Raw genomic sequence first — 26,963 nt, forward strand, 5'->3', positions numbered from 1 at the left:
GGGAAACCAGTACTAAAGGCTTCCCTAAACTCCGGAGGATAGAGAGGCGTGATTGCAGGACTGACAGAGGCATGCGTACATAGCCCATCCCTGAATGCTGGATCCCCAGACACTGCAGATAGCGCTCCTGGCCATCTGTTTCAGTCACCCGATCAGGTCAATATCCAGATCAGATCATCCCTGATCCCCAGTGAAGACCTCATCACGGAGACAGCCTTCAGGAGAAGACCACAGGAATCAATTGTCTGGCCAGAGGAGAACTGGTCCCTGACTGAGCCTGTTTTTTTCTCTATTCTGTCACCAATGGAGTTTTGATTCCTTGCCACTATCGGAACTTAATTTCCAGTGATTATAGTCAACTCTGTAGCACAAATACTATTTAGACTGAACTGAGCTTAATTCAATAATGAAATGCATTAGCTGAAAATTGAGTGTTTAGTCTTGCCCTTTTACGTTACGCACCATTCCTCTATTTCATACAGTAAAATGATTTGACAATCTGTATTTTTACAAGCACTATATAAAGGTGACTATTTGAAATTGGTAACATGATTTATTTGCAGCAGTTACGTTTCTAGGGTTAATTGACAAACGTAACTGCTGGTGCCCAAACTGCATATTCATAAACATATGCAGAGACAGAAAAAAACATACTTGTTTCTGATTTGTATATTTACTAATGACAAGACGCAATGCACTTGAGTGAGAGTTTGTTTTATTTCTGTTTATGCTGATTAACCATGTGGCTCTTTAAAAAAAGTGTCAGATTGCAGTATAATAATAGAGTTTCAGTGAATGAAACAAGAAATCAGCTTACTGACAGATGACTCACTGATGTTTAAAGTCTTATTCTTTTGAAGAGGGTCAGTTGGCTAATAAATCAGGATGAGAAAGCCCAGAAAACCAGAGGACTTGCGGTCAGTGATTCAGCAGGAACTCAGACTGGTACGGTAAAATTGATAAAAATATAGTCTATAATATTGTGTTTTTCATGACACAGTGATTTCTTTCGGCTTGTACAGAGTGATATCCAACATCAGTCATGCTGCGGCTAAATACAGACTAATGCTAGTGGGAACATATGGTGAAATTATAGATAGGAAATCAAAGAAAAATTTGGAGCATGTCCTCAGACTCAACACATGCTCTCTCTTTTTGTTTAGGCCGGATCAATACAAATGATAGCAGAAGGTGATTTTCTAGTCATCGTCGTCACTGGTTTCCACAAGAATAGGTAGATTGTCAACAAAACAGTCTCTGTAGAAGGAGATGAGTGAGTGAAGCATGAAGCGCCTGCTGATGACATCATGACCCTCATCGGGGAAGATCTGCACAGAGAACAGAGGCTGAGTGTGGGTTTAGAGGTCAAGTGTAAGGTTAGAGGTCAAGGGTGAGGACTGAGATTGAGCATGAGGTCATAGGTCAAGAGTGAGGTCAGAGGACAAGCATAAGGTCTGAGGTTGAGTGTGAAGTTTGCGGTTGACTGTGGGGTCAGAGGTCAAGTGTGAGATCAGAGGTGAGGTCTGAGGATGAGTGTGAGGTCAGAGGTCTCACCTGTAACCTGTAATTGATGTTATTCACAGACAGCAGCTTCACTAGCTCTGCAGTGTGCTGAAAATGAACGTTTGCTAAAAGGAGAGAAAAAAAAGTTATGATGATGCTGCTATTCTCTCTGAAGGTTTGTGGGTTTTCTTTCATAAGCTCACCATCTGCTGTCCCGTGTAGAATCAGAAAGCGCAAGTTCTCAGAGCGTGTGATGTTCACCAGGAGACTGGAAATCTGTTGGACACACACACAAATATACTTCAAACAAAGTTCTTTTTTGTTCTTTGTTTGAGGGCAAAAAGAAGTTGGAAAACGCTGGAGATGGTATACTGTTTCCAAACATTCTGTCACCCTGTGCTGCTGGAGGCAGGGTTGAGACTAATGTAAACGTGACTCAATGCTCACACATAGCCTATGAGTTAAAAACAAGGGTTTATGTATTGTATACCTTCAAAAGAAAAACAGCAGCAGTATGGTGTACTATTTATTTGCTTGCTAACTTTCCTTTCATTCTTTTCATGCCTTTGGAAAACTTACATTTGATGTTTCTCTACGTCACTTTTTCCATAACAAGCTTCATTGTAATTTCTTTGTAGTAATTAATTGCTTTTGCTGAATTTTTAACATCTCTGCGAGCAATCGTTATAGGTGCAGTTATATCTGTGCCAGCTCAGCTATGTATCTATCGACTTGGAGATGTTGTTGCTCTTTGTCAAAGAGGGTGAAGTTTTAGAACACACCCACCGATTGCACCAATGGTAGCTCAAAGGTATTTAAGAGTCAAAACGACCTTCAAACTAAATAACATCATTTCAGTTCGTTCTTCAATTTCGTTTGAAGTATATCAGGGCCTTAAGTGTGTGAGGCTGAGCTTCATTCACACCATCAGCTGAGATCTGAGATTCATACTGCATCACATTCACAACAGTTTCATAATCAAAACAAATTAAACATCTAACGTCAAAGAATAATGTACAGGTTAAAGATCAACTGTTCAATGAGTAATTGCTGAATGTCTATGTAATGTCCCAAAAGTTGTCACCCTCTTTGGTGAAAGTAAAAGTATTAAATGTACCTTTTGGTTGAAGTAAATATTTTGTATGAATGGGGTTTCACAGAGACACCAGTGATCTAATCTCATGTCTAATAGTACAGAAGCAACATCTTACCTTGTATTTGAGCTCATTTTGTAGAGGGAAGCCAAAGTATCGCTCTGTAAAGGCTGAAGCTGCAAACAGAAACAAAGCGATCAGACTGTGTGTGTGTGTGTGTGTGTGTGTGTGTGTGTGTGTGTGTGTGTGTGTGTTTTCAACAATTAAAATTAAAACTCCTCACACGAATGTCTGCATTACATGTAAAATTCAGTTTAGACAGTTTAGCATCCGTGGTATGAAAATGACTGCGCAGGGTTGCCAGGCTTTCACAGCAAAACCCACACTATTGCTACTTAAAACTAGCCCAGTGGCTTTTCAGGGGGGATTCTCAGTAAAAAACGCTTGGGGAAAAACTTATGTTTTCTTGGCAAGCTCCTCTGATAAAAGTCACAGCTGAGTGCAGGTGCAGCATTCATGTTGCCAGATCTAGCTATTACAGGTGTTTTGGGGATTTGTCTTTTCCACTTAATCCACTTTAAGACAATAAAGTAGGAAATTGCAGGGTCAGCATATATTATCTTTTCTTATTTTATCTTACGTGCCTTTTTTAATGGCAATATCTGGCAACACTGTGTCACCAGAATTTAAACTAACAGGAGTTACATTTTCATAATAAGATTGTCCACCCATAACTGTAATGAAGTATTATTAAATAATTAATAATTAAATTAAACACTGTGGTCTGGTGAGCAGATGTTGTGTTCAATTATGTGTGTGTGTGTGTGTGTGTGTGTGTGTGTGTGTGTGTCACGTACCGTAGAGCTGCCAGTCAAACACTGGACTCATAGCAGCGCCACAGCGGAGTTCAGAGCCATGGGAGAGCAGCAGAATAGAGCTTAGGAACCCACCATATGCCTGTATATACACACACACACACAAACACACACGTTGGCATTTGTGATTCATTAAGACTCTTCATAGGAGTAATGGTTTTAAAACTGTAAAAATTTTATGTGTTATTTACAATTGAACAGGAAGTTAAGTGCTGGGCGTCCGGTCAGAGGAGAACTGGTCTCAACTGAGTCTGGTTTCTCCCAAGGTTTTTTTTTCTCCATTCTGTATGGATGGGGTTTTGGTTCCTCTGGCTTGCTTTGTTGGGGACACTTAACTTCTAGAGATTATCGTTGAATTGATTCCAGAGACCGTCTCTGCATTTAATAACTAATTGTTCAATCTCTTCATTATACATCCCTGTCAGTGTATTCTTCTACTTTATTCTGTTCAGTGCTTTGATGCAACCTGTGTTGTTAAAAGCATTATATAAATAAAAGTGATTGATTGATTGCCTAAAACTAATTTGTGTCCTCATAAACCACAAATATCAATACACACATATATACACATAAAAAACACTTCTGAGATCACTTCACACAAACACTAGGTTTTGATATTGCAGAGCATGTTTCTATTTTTGTAATAAGGTCAAACTTTAATTCTGGTCTGTACAGGTAACAGAGATTCAGTTTTTATTTAAAGAAGTTGATTTGTTTAAATGTCTGTGCTTTTTTGGGCAATGTCTGCAGAGTCACATAAAATTATTATTTGACTTGACAGTTTTATGGCTTCTGTGGTTTCTGCAGGCAGTAAAGGATAGATAACATTTTGTCATCATTTATTGTTCTTAGTGTGCATGACTCTGGATTTTCCTCTGCAGAACACAAGCAGATGTTTTGAGAAATGTATCAGTGTTTATTTCTGTCCATACAGTGAACCATTTTTCAGAATATCTTATTTTATGTTCAGAGGAAGATGAAAGTCACACAGGTTAGAAACTTTATTTCTGGGTGAGTGATGACTTTAATGAGTGCAGAAAAAGCTAATTCATGCATTCCTGAGCTCTAGACTACTGCAATGCATTGCTAGCTGTTGTCCTGCATCTCCAATAAACAAGCTACAAATAGTCCAAAATGCCACTGTCCTTACCAGGTCATATTACCCCAATTTTACTGGCTACCTGTTCCATATTTAGAATTAGAGACACGCATCCAAACTTTAATTGAGGACAGTAAGAATGCGAGGGCTGTAGATACTGCTTTGAATGCGACTAGTACAGTGAATCGTGTACATTGTTCGGTTCCAGCTTCAGAGCCCGTGCAGCAGGGCAATTGGGTGACCGTGAGGCGGGCTAGTCGCGGGTCAAAACACCGCTCTTCCGTTCCGATCAGAACATCAAACAGGTTCTCCCCACTCAGTGACCCACTGAGAAACCTGATCAAAGTGCTCTAGTAATTGGCGATTCTATTGTACGGAACGTGAAAATAGAGACACCAGCCACCATAGTCCAATGCTTACCGGGAGCCAGAGCGTCTGACATCTTGTCAAATTTAAAAGTGCTGGCTAATGCTAAACGTAAATTTCGTAAGATTGTTATTCACGTCGGCGCGCTAATGATGTTCGACTTCGCCAGTCGGAGATCACTAAAAATAATATTAAAGAGGTGTGTGAATTTGCAAGCACGATGTCGGACAATGTAATATGCTCTGGTCCCCTCCCTGCTTACCGGGGTGATGAGATTCACAGCAGACTGCTGGGTCTCAATGGCTGGATGTCTAAGTGGTGCCCGCAGAACAACATAGGCTTTATAGACAATTGGATGAGTTTCTGGGGCAGACCTGACCTGTTGAAAAGAGATGGTCTTCATCCCTCTTGGGGTGGTGCCGCTCTTCTATCTAGAAATATGGCATATAGTCTTATAGCTCCAACATGACCAACTAGTGCCCAGGTCAGGAAGCAGACAGACCGGCTAAACCGACCGTCTGCTAGCTGCCTCACGTCACAGAAGGCAGTTAATTCTCAGCACATAGAGACTCTTTCACCTAGATATCACACTATAGAGACTGTGTCTGTTCCCCGAGAATAAGTTTAGAATATGCAGAGAACGTCCAAACCTAATCAAAAGCAATAATTTAATTAATGTCCAACAAATTAAAACTACCTATAATTCAAATAAGCAAACGATAAAACTTGGCTCGCTAAATATTAGATCACTTTCCACAAAAGCACTTTATGTATATGATTTGATCAATGATCAGAAGCTAGATTTGCTTTGTTTGACAGAAACCTGGCTAAAACCAGATGATTATATTACTCTAAATGAATCTACCCCCCAAAATTATTTCTATAAAAATGAGCCACGTTTAAAAGGTAGAGGGGGAGGTGTTGCTACAATTTATAACAATATTCTTAGTACTTCTCAGAGGGCAGGCTTTAAGTATAACTCATTTGAAGTTTTCATGCTGCATATAACATTATCTACAGAATCATGTGCTAGTGATAAATCTTCTGTCATGTTTGTACTGGCTACTGTATACAGGCCACCAGGGCACAGCACAGATTTCATCAAAGAATTTGCTGATTTTCTAACTGAGTTAGTACTGGCCGCAGATAAAGTCTTAATTGTTGGCGATTTTAATATCCATGTTGATAATGAAAAAGACTCATTAGGATCAGCTTTCTTAGACATTTTGAACTCCGTTGGGGTTAGACAACACGTCTCTGGACCTACTTATTGTAGAAATCATACTCTAGATCTAATACTGTCACATGGAATGGATGTTAAAATGGTTGAAGTACTGCAGCAAAGTGATGACATTTCAGATCACTATCTAGTCTTGTGTGAACTCTGTATAGTTAAACCTGTAAACTCTGCACCTTATTACAAGTATGGTAGAACCATCACTTCCACCACAAAAGAAAGCTTTCTAAATAACCTTCCTGACTTATCTCAATTCCTTAGCTCATCCAATACGACGCAAAAACTTGATGATATAACAGAAACTATGCACTCTCTTTTTTCTAGCACTTTAGATACAGTTGCTCCTTTGCACTTAAAAAGATAAAAGAAAACAATCTGACTCCATGGTATAATGACAACACACGCACCCTAAAGAGAGCAGCCCGGAAAATGGAGCGCAGGTGGAGAAAAACCAAATTAGAAGTATTTCGTATTGCCTGGCGGGAGAGTATGCTGTCATACAGAAAAGCATTAAAAATTGCAAGATCTCATTATTTTTCATCCCTTTTAGAAGAAAACAAACACAACCCCCAGTATTTATTCAGTACAGTAACTAAATTAACAAAAAATAAAGCATCAACAGGTGCTAATATTCCCCAAAAGTATAGCTGCAATGAGTTCATGAATTTCTTTACTTCTAAGATTGATACCATCAGAGATAAAATTGTAACTATGCAGCCGTCAACTACAGTTTCACATCAGTTAGTGAGCTTTAGAACCCCTAAGGAAAAATTAAACTCTTTCTCCACTATAGGAGAAGAAGACTTGTACAAACTTGTTAAATCATCTAAACCAGCAACATGTATGTTAGACCCTGTTCCATCTAAACTATTAAAAGATCTGCTTCCAGAAGTCATAGATCCTATTTTGAACATTATTAATTCATCATTGTCATTAGGATATGTTCCCAAAACCTTCAAACTGGCTGTAGTTAAACCTCTCATTAAGAAACCACATCTTGATCCCAAAGACTTAGTAAATTACAGACCAATCTCTAATCTCCTTTTTCTGTCAAAGATACTAGAAAAGGTAGTATCCTCACAACTGTATTCTTTTTTAGAAAAAAATGGTGTCTGTGAGGATTTCCAATCAGGTTTTAGACCGTACCATAGTACTGAGACTGCTCTCATTAGAGTTACTAATGACCTGCTTCTATCATCTGATCGTGGTTTTATCTCGTTATTAGTGCTATTAGATCTTAGCGCAGCATTCGATACTATCGATCACAACATTCTCTTGGATAGACTAGAAAACTATGTTGGCATTAGAGGAAGCACCTTAGCATGGTTTAAATCATATCTATCTGACCGCTATCAGTTTGTAGCATTAAATGAGGAGGTATCATATCGATCAAAAGTGAAATATGGAGTTCCTCAAGGCTCAGTGCTAGGACTTTTACTTTTCAACCTATACATGTTACCTCTGGGAGATATTATCAGGAAACATGGTGTTAGCTTTCACTGCTATGCTGATGATACTCAGCTCTATATTTCAGCGCAGCCTGGTGATACACACCAAATTGAGAATCTAACAGAATGCATAGTCGATATAAAAAGCTGGATGATGAGTAACTTCTTAATGCTAAATTCTGAAAAAACAGAGGTGCTAATAATTGGACCTAAAAACCCCACATATAATAATCTAGAACACAGCCTATCACTTGATGGCTGCTCTGTTAATTCTTCATCATCAGTTAGGAACCTAGGTGTGCTGTTTGACAGCAATCTTTCCTTCGAAAACCATGTTTCTAGCATCTGTAAAACTGTGTTTTTCCATCTTAAAAATATATCTAAATTACGACCTATGCTTTCAACCTCTAATGCAGAAATATTAATTCATGCGTTTATGACCTCGAGGTTAGATTATTGTAATGCTTTATTGGGTGGTTGTTCTGCACGCTTAATAAACAAACTTCAGCTAGTCCAAAACGCAGCAGCCAGAGTCCTTACTAGAACTAGGAAGTATGATCATATTAGCCCGGTTCTGTCAACACTGCACTGGCTCCCTATCAAACATCGGATAGATTTTAAAATCTTATTAATTACCTATAAAGCCCTGAATGGTTTAGCTCCTCAATACTTGAGAGAGCTCTTATCACATTATAGTCCTGCACGTCCGCTGCGTTCTCAAAACTCTGGCCATTTGATAATAGCACCCAGAGATTATGTTCATCAGAGACCAGAACAGATGCGCCCCGTGGACCAATCACCAGATCCTGATGCACACACACACACACACGCACACACTAACTCATTTACACTACCTGACACAGCTGCGTTTAAAATTGAACTGGAAGTTAAGTGCTGGGCGTCCGGTCAGAGGAGAACTGACCCAAACTGAGTCTGGTTTCTCCCAAGGTTTTTTTTTCTCCATTCTGTATGCATGGGGTTTTGTTTCCTTGCCGCTGTCGCCTCTGGCTTGCTTTGTTGGGGACACTTAACTTCTAGTGACTATCGTTGAATTGACTACAGAGACCGTCTCTGCATTTAATAAGAAATTGGTCACTCTCGTCATTATACATCCCTGTCATTATACTGTACAGTGCTTTGATGCAACCTGTGTTGTTAAAAGCGCTAAATAAATAAAAATGATTGATTGATTGATTGATATTAGTTACAAAATATTATTACTTGCATATAAGGCCCTGCATACCTAAATGGTCTTCTACCACGCTACAATCCAAGCCACTCCCTAAGGGCACAAAACCCTAGAATTCTGCTATTCAAAGTCCACTAAAGGGTGTAGAGCTTTTTCACATTTTGCCCCAAAACTCTGAAAAACAATTCTTGATAACGTTCAGGGTTCAGACACACTCTCTCTCTTTAAAAATTGACTAAAGACCTAAAGACTACAAACCTCTTTAGCCAAGCATTCACATAACGCATCTTCTTATACTACATAATCTTGTGCTACAGTTATATATGATAAAAAGCACATTATTATTCTTTAGCTTGGGTTGAACAAATAGTTTTTCTTGGACAGAACAGCAGCTATTCTAATTCCATCTCTGTGTGTTTCAGTCTGGATCCAGCCCTTAAATGATCTGAGATGACCGAACAACTGAGAAGAGATGATGCTGACCCCTCAGACAACAGACAGTATTGCCAATTTTTTTTTGAAAGTTAAATATATGAAGTTTCTACAATATATAAATGTATAAATATTAAATGTAATTTCCTATAAAGCTGCTTTGCAATGATTTGTTTTGCTGTAGAAATAGACTTGAATAATGAGTCTGGTTTGACTAACCTCACCTTGCCAAAAACCCCAACTCTGCCTCCATCAATATACGGCTGCTCCATCAGATACCTGCGTGGACAAATGTAATGTAATGTAGTTATGATTTGAGGAACACTCCAAATCATCAATTTTGGATTACAGTTATATCCACCACAGCAGAGATGATGAAGGAGCACTGCTTCATGTAGACTGAGAATTCATTCCACAAACCCTTCAACGTTTACATCCAGTTTCTACATCTATCATAGAATCCTGTGCTTACGTCTACTTTAACATATCGGATGCAGAAACTAATTTACATTCTTTGCTTTAATTATTCTCCTACTTTATACTGTTGAGCGCTTTGCTATAATCTGTGTTGTTAAAAGCGCTAAATAAATAAAAGTGATTGATTGATTGATTGATTTAATGTGCCAGCAGAAAATATCCGTTTTAAGCTTTATACAAAATGAAAATGTCAGTGGATTTGCTGAAGGAATTCTTTCTGGTACACTAGAGCGAGGGAGATGAGACATCTTCAGTGTTTTTGTGAAGAGTCTAATGTGTCTGACTTTAGACAGCAGTGCACTCACTGTAGAACCGAGCGCAGATCTTCTATCTCCATGAGTCCCAGACGCTGATAAACTTCTTGCAGAAACTGCTGGCCCTGAGAGCCGCTCCCCCTGCTGTCCAGCCGAGCCACCATCACATCATCACAGCTGACCAGCTCATCGGTCCAGTCCAGATGGAAGCGCTCGCTCACCTGCTGACCGCCAGGCTCTGAGTCACTGCCTCACACACACACACTCAGAGGTCAGAGGTCACTGATGCAGCTTCATCGTCTCTCGATACTGTGTTCATCCCTACTAGTGATTCTAAAACCTGCTTTCTAAAAAAACATTCTCATTGAATAATTTTTAAAAATAGTTTATAATATAATATTTCAGCAAAAACATGTATCAATTAAAATAATAAAACTGTTGCTAAATACCTTGTTTTTTTTAGGTTCCCATGAGGAAACAAGCTTTTAAACATACAGGATAATTTTTTGGGAAAATCTAAAAATGTCAACAGTTTGCTGTAAGGGGTAGATTTAGGTGTAGAACAATAACACATACAGTCTGTACAGTATAAAAACATTACACCTATGAAGAGTCCCCATAAAACATGGAAACACAACATGTGTGTGAGTGAGCAAGTGTGTTTGTATGAGTGAGCGAGTGAGCCGGTTGGGTGTGTGTGTGTGTGTGTCTGTGTGTGTGTGAGTGAGTGAGTGTAAGGGGTAGGTTTAGGTGTAGGGTTGGTATAAGGCAATAACACATACAGTCTGTACAGTATAAGTATAAAAACCATTTCGCCTATGGAGAATCCCCATAAAACATGGAAACACAACATGTGTGTGTGTGTGCTCATACAGCAGCAGCAGGAGTGGATGTCGTTTATTCTCTTCAAACTGCGGAGGGAAGCTGAGCTCGAGTCTCAGTGCTGAAAACACACAGTAAACACATCAGCCACAATGTGCAAAACATTCTAGACTACATTCACACTGCAGAATTACTGCATTTGTTTTCAGAATGGTAAGAATGGCACAAATACATGCAGTCTGAGGCATCATTTACATTTAAGACTTTGAACAAATGGAAAATATTAATGCTGATGATGATGCTATTTTTTGTTCTTAAAATATATCCAAATTACGACCTATGCTCTCAACATCAAATGCAGAAATTTTAATTGGGTGGTTGTTCTGCACGCTTGATAAACAAACTTCAGCTAGTCCAAAACGCAGCAGCTAGAGTCCTTACTAGAACTAGGAAGTATGATCATATTAGCCCGGTTTTGTCAACACTGCATTGGTTCCGCTAATATCAGTCTGTTTGTTTCTTATTCTGTTTCTCAGTTCATATCCAGATCAGATGGTGGATCAGCACCCAGAGATGACGTTCATCGGAGACCAGAACACTTAGAAGAGCCTCTTGAACAGGTCATCAGAACCAAATGCACACACACTATTAGTCTTTTGCACAATCTGACATAGCTGCATTTAAAGTGTAACTAGAATTAAGAATTAGCCCCAACTGAGCCTGGTTTCTCTCAAGGTTTTTTGTCCATTCTGTATGGATGGGGTTTTGGTTTCTTGCCGCTGTCGCCTCTGTCTTGCTTAGTTGGGGCAATTAATTTCTAGCGATTGTGAATGTGAAGCCCTCTACTTTTAGTTCCTAAGGAACTGTTTCAGATCTGTCTTCTGGCTCAAATGTGCCAGTGATGTTTTTGAGTATCATCAGCATAGCAGTGAAAGCTAACACCATGACGATATACTTGACGTTGTTCTTCTTAAGCTCTTATTTAGTCCTGTTGTGGTGTGTGATATTTCGTATGTCACAAGCAATTTAGAGTATGTTCTAAAATCGTAATGCAGCCTAAAAATCCTTTAACGGATTTGAATAATAAAAGGTGTGTTGGTGTGTTATTTATGTAGGACTAAGTTAAAAAGAGATGTCTTTAATCTAGATTTAAACTGGCAGAGTGTGTCTGCTTCCCCGAACAGAGTTAGGGAGATTGTTCCAGAGTTTAGGTGCTAGATAGGAAAATGATCTGCGCCCGTGAGTTGATTTTGATATTCATGAGATCTTTATTGAGCATACTTTCATTGAGGAGGTTAATATTTGGACAGGGTTTATGGTCAACTGATCTGCTGTTGTTGTCTTCAGATTGAATTACCTGTATCTTCATCATCTGTGCGATGAATGTTAAGAGGATGAACTCTGCTTTTTCTCAGATGCTTTTTCTGATATGATGCTTCTGTGTTCATTTGTGATCAGGGATGTGAGGTTTATGGCATCAGATATTAACAATTATATTGTCTATGATGAAAATCTTATTGGTGATGATGATGATGACTTCATACCTTGATTGTTAATCAGTAAATTCCTGATTTGTCTAACTGCCGTTTGTTTCTTTTGGAGAAACTCTCTGATCTCCAGACGAGCATCTATAGTCATGTAATCTACAGAGCAGAAGAAAAAAAAGACAGCTTCTGTCAGTGAAATGCTGGTGAAACGAATCTCAGGTGAAGTCCATGTGTTCATGTCTCATATATTGTCATGCAGATAGTACATGGAAAATAAACTGATGGATGGGGTTTTGGTTCCTCTTTCTTGCTTAGTTAGGGCACTTAATTTCTAGAGATTATTGACTTGATTACAGAGACCGTCTCTGCATTTAATAAAAAATTCTTCAATCTTGTCATTATACATCCCTATCATTGTTTTCTCCTGTTTGATTCTGTTCAGTGCTTTGATACAATCTGTATTGTTAAAAGCACTATATGAATAAAAGTGATTGATTGATTGATTAATTAGTAACTACAGTAAAGTGTCTAGTTACCATGTACAGGCACTACCTGTAAGTGAACGTCCTTACCCAGACTTATCTGTGAGTACAAACCAATTACCATGCATTTACTGAAGTACAGCCATGTTTTTTTATTTGTAACCATGCACATACACCTCGGGGAAGTACCCTGTGTGACACTCATTTGCTTGTACAAGATATTTACAGTCTATGTACCAGTGAAGTACATACTGTTAAATAAAGTCCTGCTATTATATTTCTGTAAGTGAGCGGCTCTCAACCACAGGTCTGATGAAGAACAGTTGTGTTTGTGTGTGGACTCACCGCTCATGTTGCTAAGAAGGTGCACAGTAGTTTTGGGGACTCCTGGACCTGAAATACAGATTGTTTACGGAATCTTCAGTTGTTTTTGCAAACCAGAATGGGGCTGATTCATGACGAAGCCAATGTGATTTTGTGTGTGTGTGTGTGTTTGTTTTACTATAGTTGTAAGGACCAAATATCTTCATGAGACATTTGTCAGTCCTCACATGGAAAAAAAATATAAAAAATGCTAAATGCTAAGTTTATCTTAAAATGGCAAAAAAGCTTTCTGTGGTTTATCGGTAGAGTTGCTTTAAAAAATATTATTAGGTCAGAATAAAAACAATATAAGTCTATCAAAGTCCTCACAAATATAGCAAAACAAATGTGTGTGTGTGTGTGTATGGGTGGTTTACCCCTGCAGTTCAGCAGGACGGCCCGTCTGTCTGGACTCACTGATGCTTCATAGAATGAACAGTGAGGTTTAAACACAGAACAGCTTAAGCACTCACGATGGAACGGCTCAACCGTGCTGACCCTGGGGGTTAAAGGTCACATTACACAAGTTATTGAGGAAGAATAAAAACTGAGCAGCATCAGTGTATCTCACCTGTACAGGTGCCTGTGACTGAATCCAGCTTCATTACTGAGAAAATATCTGCTTCAAAAAACACAACATGTTAGACATTTGATGGACTGCTTGTATGTATGTTTGTGTGTGTATGTGTGTGTGTGTGTGAAGTGACTCACACTGTGTTACACTTTTGATCGTAGCTCAGGATCTCTGTGACCTCCCAGGTGCCGGAGGTCAGGTGTCGCATGCTGACCTCTTCACCTTCAGGCTGAAAGCAGGAGAGATTAAAGTCAGAAACATGTGAATTTTGTTGTGAATATTGTTTGTTTTCTTTGAATATTGTCTGTTTTTACCTGCTTTGACATCATAGTAAGGTGTCTAAAGAATCCACGGCCTCCACTTCTGAGGGGCGATGTCACAAAAAACATTTCTCCATCTTCAGAGAAAGCTGGTTTCTCATTCTAGATCAATTAAATGAGAACATCAGAGATTTCTAATCAATTTCCTGTCAAATGTAAATAAATGTGACAAAATCTTAGCATAATCTTACCTGTCTGTCAATCCATTTGTCTGATATCATGATATGCTTCTGTACAGAGAGACCAAAACATTGTACACGTTGTGCACAAGTTTATGCGTGTGTGTATATGAGTGTGTTTGTGTGTTAGGGTTGTGTGCCATTCAGAGGGGAACTGATATTTCAATTAAACCCCTGAATTGCTTGCATGAGCAAAATAGCTGCCCGGAGGCATCACCAATCCATATTGAACTGATAAGACAACTGACTCTTCTTGAAATGGATTTCAGGAAAGTGGACAGGAAAACATCTAATTTCCAAGAATGTACTTGTGTTGCAATCAAATACTCAGTGATGAAGAAGACTCACCGGCACACATTTCCCCATGTGTGTGTTGCAGAGTGTGAGAACAGAGGAGTTCTGAGGACGGTTTAACCAGCGTACAGCGACAAACTCATCTGTCACCCACTGCACCATGCTGATGTAGAGATCACTGCACACACACACTTACATTCTCAACATCTGAAGGTATAGAAATATATCTGAAATGACACACAAGATTTAACTTGTTTCTGAAACATTTATCATTATTTTACCATTGTGTGTGTGATTGAGTGTTTGTATAATCGACTGTGGTTGTATGTGTTGTTTGTGTGATTGATTTGTGTGTGAGTTTGTGCCAGTCCCAGCTACAGAATCAAATCACTGAGTTACATAGCTCAATGCAGCAAAAACACACTGAAATGGAGACTGATCTCCAAAATGCAAATGCACTGGATAGTTGGCCAAATCTGCAATGAAATGCCATTATTACAGCTGTAACTGAGGGTGCTGTTGGGCTTTGCACCCCGTAGGCCTGGTGTGGTACCTTCTCTGTAAGTTGTCAGGATGCTGAAGTTGTGTAGCGTGTGTAGATCCATTCACGTTGATCACAAACAATGTCACTTTAGGATTCTTCTGTCCAGCCTGTTTTGCATACAGAGTGAAATGAAGTGAAATTTGGATTTGCAATTAAAAGCAAAAAACAATTGATTTTGACTTTGATTTCAACACAAATGTTTATTTTTTCTTAATACTGTAAAACTGTTTTGATGCCATCTGCAATTTAAAAAGTCCTATGTAAATGACAGTGACTGTTTTAGTTTTTTGTTATGAGCCAAAATAGTGTCTGTTAATTTATGACCTCTCTGATGGCATTCTGAGTTTTAGCATCTCATCACAGCAAAGATAAAGTACAACAGGTGAAGATGTCAGTTATTTGAATCCAGCGCTGATTAACAATATCAATGTTAACTAAATTAATTATTAAATACCAAGAACTTTTAGTGTATGCTGTTCTTGTTTTTATTTTTGATATGAAACATAGGGGTCAGCTTTAAAATCTCAACATTTTGTTCATTAAAATTAAAATAATAACTGTATTTTTGTACACTCTTCCTCATTAATAAAATGTAGCACCAAATAAACATGAATGAACATTGGAAGGTGCTATAAAAAAAACTATTAAAATTAATCATGTTGTAATCAATTAAGACATCTATAAAACAGCCTGTAAACAATGTAATGTTCATATTCTGTCATGAAGAAATGCAATTGAAATTCAGTTCCAATAGGCTGCATATGCGTTGCATCATTGCTTAAATTAGTATCAATGAGTAAAGTGTTTAAAACTATAGCCTATAATGCAGCAAATGTTATGATGATTTACCAGCCAATTTAGCCCCAGTGTAAATATATCTTACATCTGTATAAATCTATAAATCTATAAATAAAGAAAGCTATGTAAAATATACATTTTATTTTCATCTTTGGTTTTTGGCATAATTAAAACTTTTGGTTTTTTGGTATTAAAATGTTACTTGTTTAGAACTGTGTGTATTTTTTATGCATTTAAGGGTTCATCAGCTTACCTTCGGGTACGGATACTGGTATCCGTGAGGGTAAAGCGTTCCTGTGAAATGCGGCAGCTGCATGCTGGGCACGAGAGTATCATCGATGGTGAGAAATGCCAGTCTGGAGCCTGATGGAGACCACCAGTGAGCGGCTGAAGAGTGCAGGATCTGCTCTGATAGACAAGCACAAAGATTCTGTAAAATAACAAAAAACACTCTAAGGAAACAGTTTGTGTTACTCATTAGAGGTCGATGATGGTTTGTTACCTTCATAAAGCCAGTCAGTTATTCCATTAAATATGAGACCGTCTCGCCCCGATGATGTCAGTCTGAGAGAACTGCTCTTCACATCTGGCTGATAGTAAATATTATTCTCAAATATGTACACCTGGCACAAAGAGAGAAGGATCTGAGAGACAACGCACTTGTAGATATACAAGAAAAGAAAATGCTTTGCAGAAGAAGTTGAAAACAGCTCATGAGCTCACTGTCATTTAAAATGTTGTGTTTAAAATCTGTACACTAAGGACTGTATGATCTCTGTATAATTTTTTGTTGTGATGCTTGTTATAATTCTGTCAAGTGTTCACATACAAGTTCTAATGGGATTCTTTCATTCAGCTAATTTAGCAGACCACGAAATAGCAATAGTCAGAAGTATAAAATATTGCACTGCATAGTATTATATTTACTGACACAATCCTGTTTAGGCCAAACAATTTTGCACGAGGCACGACAGTGCAGCTCATTTGTTCTGAACACGAAAAATGTACATTTATTATTTATTATTACATTTGTTTTTGTTTTTATGCGGCTAAATTTATGTTTTACAGACAATGTTGAATGTGAAATAATGACTAAAACGTGACCCATAAGACTACATAACCAGCTCTACCTTCCAAGATCCATCCATTCATCCATTTACTACCGCTTATCCAAGGCCGGGTCGCGGGGGCAACCCAGACTTCCCTCTCCCCAGACACTTCCTCCAGCTCTTCACACCGAGAGACATACTCCCTCCAGCGTATCCTAGGTCTTCCCCGGGCCTCCTCCCGGTTGGACAGATGCCCAAGCCACCTCAGCTGGCCTCTCTTGATGTGGAGGAGCAGCATGTCTACTCCGAATGACTGAGCTCCTCACCCTATCTGTAAGGGAGCGCCCAGCCACCCTACGGAGGAAACTCATTTCGGCCACTTGTATCCGGGATCTCATCCTTTTGGTCATGACCCAAAGCTCATGACCATAGGTGAGAGTAGGAACGAAGCTTGACCAGTAAATCAAGAGCTTCGTCTTGTGGCTCAGGTCCTTCTTCACCATGACAGACGGGTACAGCGACCACTTTACTGCAGAAGCTGCATCTATCCATCCTCCCCTCACTCGTGAATAAGACCCCAAGATACTGAAACTCCTCCACCTGAGGCAGGAACTGAATCAACCTGAAGGGGGCAAGCCACCCTTGTCCGACTGAGAACCATGGCCTCAGAGGTGTTGATTCTCATCCCAGCCACTTCACACTTGGCTGCAAACCACCCCAGTGCACACTGTAAGTTCTGGCCAGATGCAGCCAACAGGACAACATCATCCACAAAAAGCAGAGACAGTATCCTGTGATCACCAAACCAGACCCCCTCCAGCACTGTATACAGAACCTTTTTGAGGCAGTCCAATAGTCCTTTTCCATGGACTCACCGAACTCCTCCCAGACCCGAGTTTTTGCCTCCACAACCACCCGGGCAGTGGTCCGCTTGGCCCACTGGTACCTGTCAGCTGCCGCAGGAGTACCACGAGCCAACCAGGCCCGATAGTAATCTTTCTTCAGCTTGATGGCATCCCTTACTTCTGGGACACCACAGGGTTCGGGATTCCGCTACGACATACACCGGAGACTTTACTGCCACAGCTCCAGACAGCAGCTTAGAGGTAAAGGAAATAGTTCACTCGGACTCAATGTCTCCAGCCTCCCTCAGGATCTGGTCAAAGTTCCGTCAGAGACGGGAGTTGAAGATCTCCCTAACAGGGGTCTCTGCCTCACGGTACGTTTGGGCCTGCCAAGTCTGTTCGGCCTCCTCCCCCGCCAATGGATCCAAGAGTCCAAGACTTTCCAGCACCACTCCCAAGGACTCCAAGAAGGCCAAGTACTCTACACTGCTATTCGGCCCATAGGCACAAATTACAGTGAGAGTCTTCCCCCCAACCCGAAGACACAGAGACCCTCTCGCTCACTGGGGTAACCTCCAACACATGGCAACACCTGAGTAGTGAAGAGTCCAGCCCCTTTCGAGGAGATGGGTTCCAGAGTCATACAAAATGTAATACTGCTATTAAATTTTTTTTATTATGTTTTATTTTATGACAGAGCTGTAATAGATTTATAGTAGATTTTGTCCCCAAGCCGTCATTAATTTGGGACCTGTGGGCAGGTGAAGGCTAAAAACCAGCTGTGTCTTTTACTCACCAGCTGTTGGCCATGATTTCCCCATGATGCAAACTGTAGAACGCAATCAGAGACCTCCGGAGGATTTAGTTCATGCACTTCCCTGCAATGGCGCACAAAGAAGTTTACCTTTATCACATAACATTCACATAAATAACAGTCTTCCTATGCATAGTACCTGTCTGTTTGTGTAATACCTTGTTTGTATGTTGTAGATCAAGTAAGACGCCATGTAGGAGTATCGATAAACCTAAAAACAACAGTGGTGAATTATTTAGAGCTAATTAAACACTATACTAAATACACCATTCATGACAACAACACTGCACATAACTAAAATTCATATACATGTACTTGACCTCTGACCTTTCTGACATCATATGACAGTAACACATAGTTGAGATCTGGTGACACAGCAAACTTGGAGGCCTTGAACTCTGCCTACGTGACAGATCAAACAAATGATAGCAAATGCTTATGCCTTAATAATTAAGATTTTCTGACTATTAAGTGTCAGTTTTATATTTAAACATTTTATAGTTAATAAAGAGGAAGTTATTGTGTCTGATCAGAATTGTAGGGTCGACGGTAGGCTTCTGTGTTGTGGCCCTATTTGATTGTGGCCCTAAGAAATATTTCAGTTCGTGCATCAGTTTTAAAAGTTAAGTGCAGTTCATCTTATACTTGTCTTGTTTGTGTAACATCACTCACAAATGTGATGTTTTTCATTAAAACCTCCATCTGATTGGTCTCTGTGTTCAGAATCTTTAGATCTCCATCTCTGTCCTTGTAGACAAGTCGTTGAGCTGAAACATATTCACATAAACATCTAGCACATCACATCATACCGCTATTCAGATTCAAGGGTTAGGATTGTTTGACATATTCTTCATATATGTGTTTACTGCCATGTGTGTTTGTCTTGTGTTGTCCAACAGACAGCTGCTGCAGAACACGAACAGAGATTGAGATCTTTCTCACCAGAAACCCACTGAGCTTCAAGATCATGATCCTGCAGCTCACTGGAGAAAAGGTCATCCAGGGTCAGACAGGATCTCAGGGACTGGTGAGCATCACCTGAGTCCATAACACACACACACACACACACTTACATGAGCATGTTCAGTGTGAATGGTACAAATGTTGCATAAAGAAGTGCTTCTCTAGTTCTGCATGGACTAACCTGATATTGTTTGGCTAGACCATTATTGAGTATAAAACTGTTCACTCTCTTCACAAATAACATGGAAGTTCTTTAAAATATAAGTTATTTGTCATTTTATGTTCTGCTTGGTCAGTGCATTTGTGGCTTTTGTAGGCTGTAAAAATGTTAATAACTATAAAAATAATAATTTGCAGAGGTGATTTAATGGAAGCATAATGTGACTTAAAACCAGACATTTTTGGGCTCGGTCAGGTAATTACAGAGTTCTATTCTGCTCTGTGAATAAATATTTATTGAGAGTGGAAACAGACCTTTAGACAGTAGAAAGATGGACAATCCGATCAGTGATAGCACAAACGCAATGACCAGAAGTGAGATTCCCACTCCCTTCCAGTTCATTTCGGTGGAAACACCTCCCACATCCTACAGAGAGACAGAGAACGAAATTTACATTTACATTCATCTTTGAACAGAGAGTCCTTGTCTCCTTAAATTACTTTTTAAACATATTTGCAGGATATATGGTATTTGGGAGCATGATAATATGTTGTGGAGTGGAGATGCTATGTTAAGGAAAAACATCTATTTCTTGTGGATGACGTATATTAATGACGATGTTAGGTTTAATTCATAAACAAACCTGCAGCAACCTGAGATAATCAGAGAGGGATTTATTTATTAATTTATTTTATTTTGAATTAAGAATTTTTTACATTAATTATTATAAAAAAAATAGCTGAAAGTGGAGATATATAACAATGAATATAAAAATATAACACTAACAAGTTCATATAATAATAGACCTAATCAGCAGCAGTTCTAGTATTTCATCTTTAGGAGGCTTAGCCCTCATGCTCTGATTGGTTGTCCAAGTCATCTGTCTTGTTTGTTCATGTCATGTGACTGCCATTGTTTGCTATACGTTGCCCATTTGTTACCATTGTCCCTTTTTAAAACATTTAAAATAATAAATCAACATCCAACAGGACTATGTGAGCGTTGTAGAATGGAGGAATCAGTAGAACGTTATTTTTTTTAAGCTCTGGTCCCACTCCAATATAGTAGGTGGTGATAGTGCACCTTCATGTTGATGCTACCCCCATAAAACCAAAGAAAGAAAGAAAGAAAGAAAGAAAGAAAGAAAGAAAGAAAGAAAGGAATGGAAGAAAGAAGATTGTCCTTTTTATATATACACTCTTGTAACCTGCTGTTGGTGAGTGTTTCTGCTTATGCCAAGTCTGTTCATGTCATGCCAAGTTAAGACTGTTCCAAGTCTATTTCAAGTCAAATCTTTGTCTGTCTGGATTATGTTTGTATTTTGGATCACTCCAAATAGTTCATTAAACTACACTCACCTTCAGTGGACTTCCTGTTAATATATGCAATCTCAGGAAAGTGAGTTTGAGTGGCACATATTTCTGTTTTGGTCTGCTATTTATTAGAGTTTTTAAATGACATTGCCCTACCCTGCTCATATTGTAGGCTGTTCATTTTTATTCTTAAACTATTCTTTCAGGTCTTAAAAAGTTTTATATTTGATTTGATTCTGACATATGTAGCTTCGCACACTGTCAGCATCTAGGATTCTGATCAGCATTTGTTCATAGGACTCTCTCAACTTGTGATGCAAGATTTTGTAGAATTTGCATGCACATGTGCAATCCCTCGAAAGTATGAAACCAGAGTAAATCACTTTTTTAATCTTATATAGCGCTTTTAACAATACAATTAACAATACACAGTTTCAAATAGAAGAATAGAATGATAGTAGTGTATATTGTGGCCTCATATAACAAATTCTAATTTAGCCCCTGATTAAATGCTTGAATAATGTTTCTGTATTACTATATAGATCTATTTGAAAAAACAAAATAATTTCTTTGGTATTTTTGATAGATATATTTATTGATCCTTTTGCTTGTAATTAATAATTAGACAGTGTGTGTGCCTACAATAAGCTTGAGGATACACACATTACATACATTAGTTGCATACTTGCATTAAAGTTTTTGCTGTATAATGAAATTACTTTTTTGTTTTCAAAATGGTGACAGCTGATTTTTCTTTCTTTCTTTTTGTGCAAAACAAATACTGCCTTTAAAACCATGAAATACTGAAATACTACCTTGATCTTATGTATGCATGTAAAAGCCATGAAACACTACTAGTTATACCAAAAAATGGACTTTGGTGTGCATACAGTGGCTTGGTAAGTAGTGTGTGAAAATGATCATGAAACAAGGTGCGCTGGTGTGCAGTGCTGCTTCTTTCACATTTTCTATTACAGCGATAAACGAGTGAGAATGATAACATTTTTTGAGGAAGTAGCACTGGCCTGAGCATTCAGATTATTCATTTTAGGCAGGCTGAGATGACTTAACCCTTTATAAGATTTATATTTTGAATTTTCAAAAATTGTAGCTTCATCACAATAAGAAATGCAACAAAAATATGAAAACTCAGTGATGCAAACTACAAATCAGAAAAAGTGTGCAGAAATATCAAGGTGACTCTCTCAAGGGTGCAAAATAGACACCAATCAATAAATGGAAAAATACAAAAGAGGCTCTCTCCGACACACACAGAAATTAACTGGCTAAATGAACTGTGAAATAAAATCAATCAATAAAAAATCTACTTTCTCTCTCTCTCAAAAAAAATCTAAAAGAAATTCTCTTTCTCTCTTTTACACACACACACAAAGTCCAGGCCAATCATAATATTTGTTCCCACATTTAGTCATTTACATTTAGTCATTTTGCAGACGCTTTTATCCAAAGCGACTTGAGAGTACAACAGCGATTCATTTTTTAGAGAGACAAACAGACAGAGTTTCCCTTTTTTTAACTATGATTGTTTGACTGTAATCATAATGTAAAACCTGATACTCATCTAACCAAAAATATCTAAACCTGTATACAGTATATCTATATAGGAGGTTATGCAACATTACACAAGTTTTTATTTTTTTTAATGACCCCAGATAGCTCAATTCTCTTTCAGATGGTCTTCACTCTATTTCAATGTGAAATATTGCATTTATTAAAAAATAGTAAATATATAAAGAGATAAAAATAAATGTGTAATTTTAATGGAGAAAATAGCTAATTAAAATAGCTAAATATCATCAAATTCTTGCAAAATCATAAATAATAAAATATATATATAATTGAACAAACATGTATTAAACTGATTTTCCAGAGAAAAAAAAAAAACATTTTAGGTCTTCGGTCACTTTTGGCTGTGAAGAAGGCAAGTGTGTCTCCTAAACGAAGAGTGCCAGAAAGTAAATAATAATAATATACAAATATAAAATTTAATTTAATTTAAAATTATTAATTCCAGGTTGCTATGGTCATGCAGGTTTACACATTAAACTCAAGAAAACATGAAAATTGTTGCTGTCTCAAAATAGACTCACATTGCGCCACAACAAAATGAAGTGAACTGAACATGTCTCTTCCCTGTCATCACTGTACAGAAGATCCACTGTAATGGATTTTTAAGTTACCTAATTAGAAGAATCACTAAATAAGAATAGAGAGTAAACTAATTGGCTTAGTCTGTTGAAATCACATTGCTTATATGTAGGTTTCAACAATGGTCAGGCCAGAACTGTCTACAACTTTAAACCCCCAGCAGCAACTCAGAGGTGACCCAAACAGTCAAATCCACCTCCACTCTCATATTACCCGTTTAATATCAAGATCTTGCAGAGGTGAGCTTCGACTTCAAAAAGAAGGACGGGGGTCTGCGGTCATACATTGACTACCGAAGCCTCTTGACTTGGTCACTAGCAGCACAGAACGCCTTCCAACAAGTGAAAGAACAATTTACCACTGCCCACATACTATATCATCCAGACCCTCAACCCATGGCAGGCTAGATCGTCATTCTTCTACTCGTGCTTCCAGTTTAAGATCACATACCACCCAGGCTCAAAAAATGGCAAAGCTGACGCCTTGTCTCGAATTCACGATTCCCCAGCTATTCCCACTCTAGTCAAAGAACCAGTCCAGTCAAAGGGGGGTGGCTCTGTCACAAGTCAGGCCTCTGTGGCTCTCTGATTGCCACCAGAGGGCACCCTCATCAGAATACTAAATATTCAGAACTCCATTTCCCATATCAACCCCGACCTAAGACTAATCACCTGCACCTGACTCTCATTACCACACCCCTTCCCTCCTGTCCCAAAGGACAACTCCATAGTCTCATTATTTGTAAAGTCTGACAATTCTGTGACGCACTGCTGCCTGCCCTTGTAATCTTGTCTCTTGAAACTCTGATTGTTTATGATTCTGAATCGACTGTGATATCCCTGTTACCGTGTACCAAATTCTGCCTGTCTGACCGTGCCTTCGTCAATAAAACGATGCAAATGGAGTCCTCATTACACTAAGAATATATATAGTAATATTGATAATGCAGATATTCATTGGAAAACGTGGCCACTGATTTGATGTCAAATGAATGATGCGCTTTTTCATCTATTGAACCAATCATGTCTGGAGTTTGTTGTTATCTTTTAGACAGTCACTGTCTGCCAGTTGTTGTTCTTCTTAGTGTCCTGTATTTATGTGTTAGTGTCTTCAGATCTGTGTTTTCTGTGTGTCATCTGTCGTGTCTTTTTACTAATGGTTCAAAATGATGACTTAAATATAAGCATGTCAAATAAAAGCTGCTCAAGATTTATAAATTTATTCATTTCTATATTTATTATTTATTACATTATAAACTAAGAACTTTTCCCTTGAAAGCATCAGTGCAATGTGTGTTGAATCTGATTGACTTTGTTCTATTTTTAATTACATACTGAACACTGTTTATTTCTGAGAACCACAACCTTGTGCAGCTCAGCTTTGTCTGTCTCTTGATTCTGACAAAATAACTTGTATCTGATATACCAACACAAATTTATTTTCCAAGACAAAGCTGCACTGCCTTTGAAATCAGCTTTTAGAAGACAAAGTCAAAAAGTCCAAATCCTTTTTTTGGTTGTTATTTATTTATTTATTTGTTTCTTAGGATTTAGAGCATTAAGACCATGTTAAGTCATTTGATTATTAGTTCTGGGCATTATGCCATCATTTGTTCCATTATATAACTTCTTTGAAATAAACTCACCCATTAACAATACAGCATTTTAGCTAGACAAGTAAATTCACTGTTTTTTCAGAGCACTGTAGGACAGACACAGAGTTTAAACACAGAATGCATTCCTTCAACACAATCTCATTACAATATGAATAGATTTGTTTGCCGATTTAATTTTGTCTCTTGTTTCTCCTGCATTAAGGTGTATGCTGTTAGTGATCAGAAAAACATGATCTGTATGATCTTCTCTTCTAATTCTTCTGTTAATACAGGTAAGGAAAAGTTGAAACAGAGACTTAGACTTTAGACTAATCCAGTGAGATTTTTTTTAAGGATTTTTTTTTTATGATCAACAACAGCAACAATACAAACCAGTATAAACATGCAAACGTCGCAGGGTCCTTCATGCTCTACATTTAGATGCACTCTGTAAGTTTGAGTGAGTCTCATTAATGATTGAATGAAAGTCCTCTGACATCTCCCTCGGGATTGGCCTGACCTTCATCCAGTTAAATCTTTAATCTGCAGAGAGCTTTAACCTAACATGAGCTATTTTATTTTGTGCTTATCTTAGTATCCATTATGGCAAACTAGCTCTACATGCAGAGACAATGATTGTATATGTTTGTGAAGTATTCAGCACTTTTGAATAACAGAACAAGTTCAAGGTTTGCCCAATAGTTTACAGTACTGGCGTCTGTCTATAATCCTTTTAGAGAAAAACTTTTATTGATACGTTGCAGGAAGGCTGTTACCAAAAAGTTTCAAAACAGCTCATCGGCAGTCACACAGAAACACACAACAGCGTTGATTATTTGTTTTGCACAGAATGAGAAGAAGTCTTCCTCACCTTCACGTCGATGGATGAGCGCCTCTGGCAGTGGTTGGACACTCCAGCAGTCTGATTCATGTCTTCTTTTCTCCAGCAGTTAATGGCAGTGAAGTGGATGCTGCGAGCGTGTTATCCAGCACTGATCAGAAGCCAGTGGTACGTCAGTGATGCACCAGATGCAGAACCATCTGCGTACTGACACGAGGGCAAAATCATCATAAACATCAGTCTGCTGGATTAAAGCAATGCGCTCATAGATTTACACAACTAGGACACGGTCCAACAAACAGTATTATGTAACTTTATTTAAAGAAGGTGAGGAGAGATATTTTTCATATTCTCTTATACCTTTCACTTGCTTTTTCTTATTCTCCTCTTTCAATTAATTTTAAGTACTTGAGTGTTTACATATGATTTTGCTATATGAAACTAATTACATATGAAATATCAGTATGTTTTTAAAATAGCTTCAACAAAAAAAAATTGTGAAATATTTATACAAACTCAAATATCTATTTTTGATGTAAATATATTTTAAAATGGTATTTATTGTGATCTAAGTTAAACATTTCAGCATCATTGCTTCAGTCTTCACTGTCACACAATCCTTTAGAAATCATTCTAATATGCTGATTTGGTTATGTATATATATATATATATATATATATATATATATATATATATATATAATCAATCAATCATTTTTATTTATATAGCGCTTTTAACAACACAGGTTGCATCAAAGCACTGTACAGTATAATGACAGGGATGTATAGTGACGAGTGTGACCAATTTCTTATTAAATGCAGAGACGGTCTCTGTAGTCAATTCAACGATAGTCACTAGAAGTTAAGTGTCCCCAACCAAGCAAGCCAGAGGCGACAGCGGCAAGGAAACAAAACCCCATGCATACAGAATGGAGAAAAAAAAAACCTTGGGAGAAACCAGACTCAGTTGGGGTCAGTTCTCCTCTGACCGGACGCCCAGCACTTAACTTCCAGTTCAATTTTAAACGCAGCTGTGTCAGGTAGTGTAAATGACTTAGTGTGTGCGTGTGTGTGTGAGCATCAGGATCTGGTGATCTGTCGACGGGCGCATCTAGGTGTTCTGGTCTCTGATGAACATAATCTCTGGGTGCTGATCCACCATCTAGTCTGGATACAAACTGTGAAAACAGATTGAGAAAGAAACAGGACTAATATTAGCGTAGATGCCATTCTTTTTACGATGTCACAAGTACATCGTATTGTAGGAGTAGTGTTCCCGGTTCCAGCAAATCTAAGTAATGCAGCCTAAAAATCCTTTAACGGATTTGAATAATAAAAGGTGTGTTGATGTGTTATGTGTAGGCTAAGTTAAAAAGATG

The 26,963-nt window shown here is 38.3% G+C and overlaps 1 protein-coding gene across 3 annotated transcripts; it reads right to left on the reverse strand.

Annotated features, from left to right (window-relative positions):
• Positions 1-698: 698 nt before the first annotated feature.
• LOC122334298 (inactive dipeptidyl peptidase 10-like) lies at positions 699-25,744 on the reverse strand. Of its 3 annotated transcripts, XM_043232085.1 has the most exons (26): positions 25,616-25,744; positions 19,983-20,094; positions 19,488-19,583; positions 19,218-19,312; positions 18,873-18,947; positions 18,704-18,756; positions 18,528-18,609; positions 16,340-16,460; positions 16,091-16,245; positions 15,049-15,146; positions 14,550-14,673; positions 14,214-14,252; positions 14,017-14,124; positions 13,840-13,931; positions 13,700-13,747; positions 13,506-13,627; positions 13,111-13,158; positions 12,341-12,439; positions 10,848-10,917; positions 10,026-10,220; positions 9,468-9,522; positions 3,455-3,554; positions 2,715-2,773; positions 1,707-1,779; positions 1,555-1,628; positions 699-1,328 (listed from the first exon to the last, which is right to left on the reverse strand). In XM_043232085.1, exons 1-26 carry the CDS (start codon positions 25,673-25,675, stop codon positions 1,200-1,202), a joined length of 2,382 nt encoding a protein of 793 aa, XP_043088020.1. In that variant the 5' UTR covers positions 25,676-25,744; the 3' UTR covers positions 699-1,199. The 3 variants fall into 3 exon arrangements, 2 of the variants coding, with proteins under 2 accessions (XP_043088020.1, XP_043088019.1); XM_043232084.1 differs by having other exon boundaries at positions 1,555-1,779; XR_006248736.1 differs by lacking the exons at positions 699-1,328; positions 1,555-1,628; positions 1,707-1,779 and having other exon boundaries at positions 9,463-9,522.
• Positions 25,745-26,963: the final 1,219 nt, after the last annotated feature.

This window comes from Puntigrus tetrazona, unplaced genomic scaffold, assembly GCF_018831695.1.
Source record: "Puntigrus tetrazona isolate hp1 unplaced genomic scaffold, ASM1883169v1 S000000513, whole genome shotgun sequence".
NCBI classification, from domain to species: domain Eukaryota; kingdom Metazoa; phylum Chordata; class Actinopteri; order Cypriniformes; family Cyprinidae; genus Puntigrus; species Puntigrus tetrazona.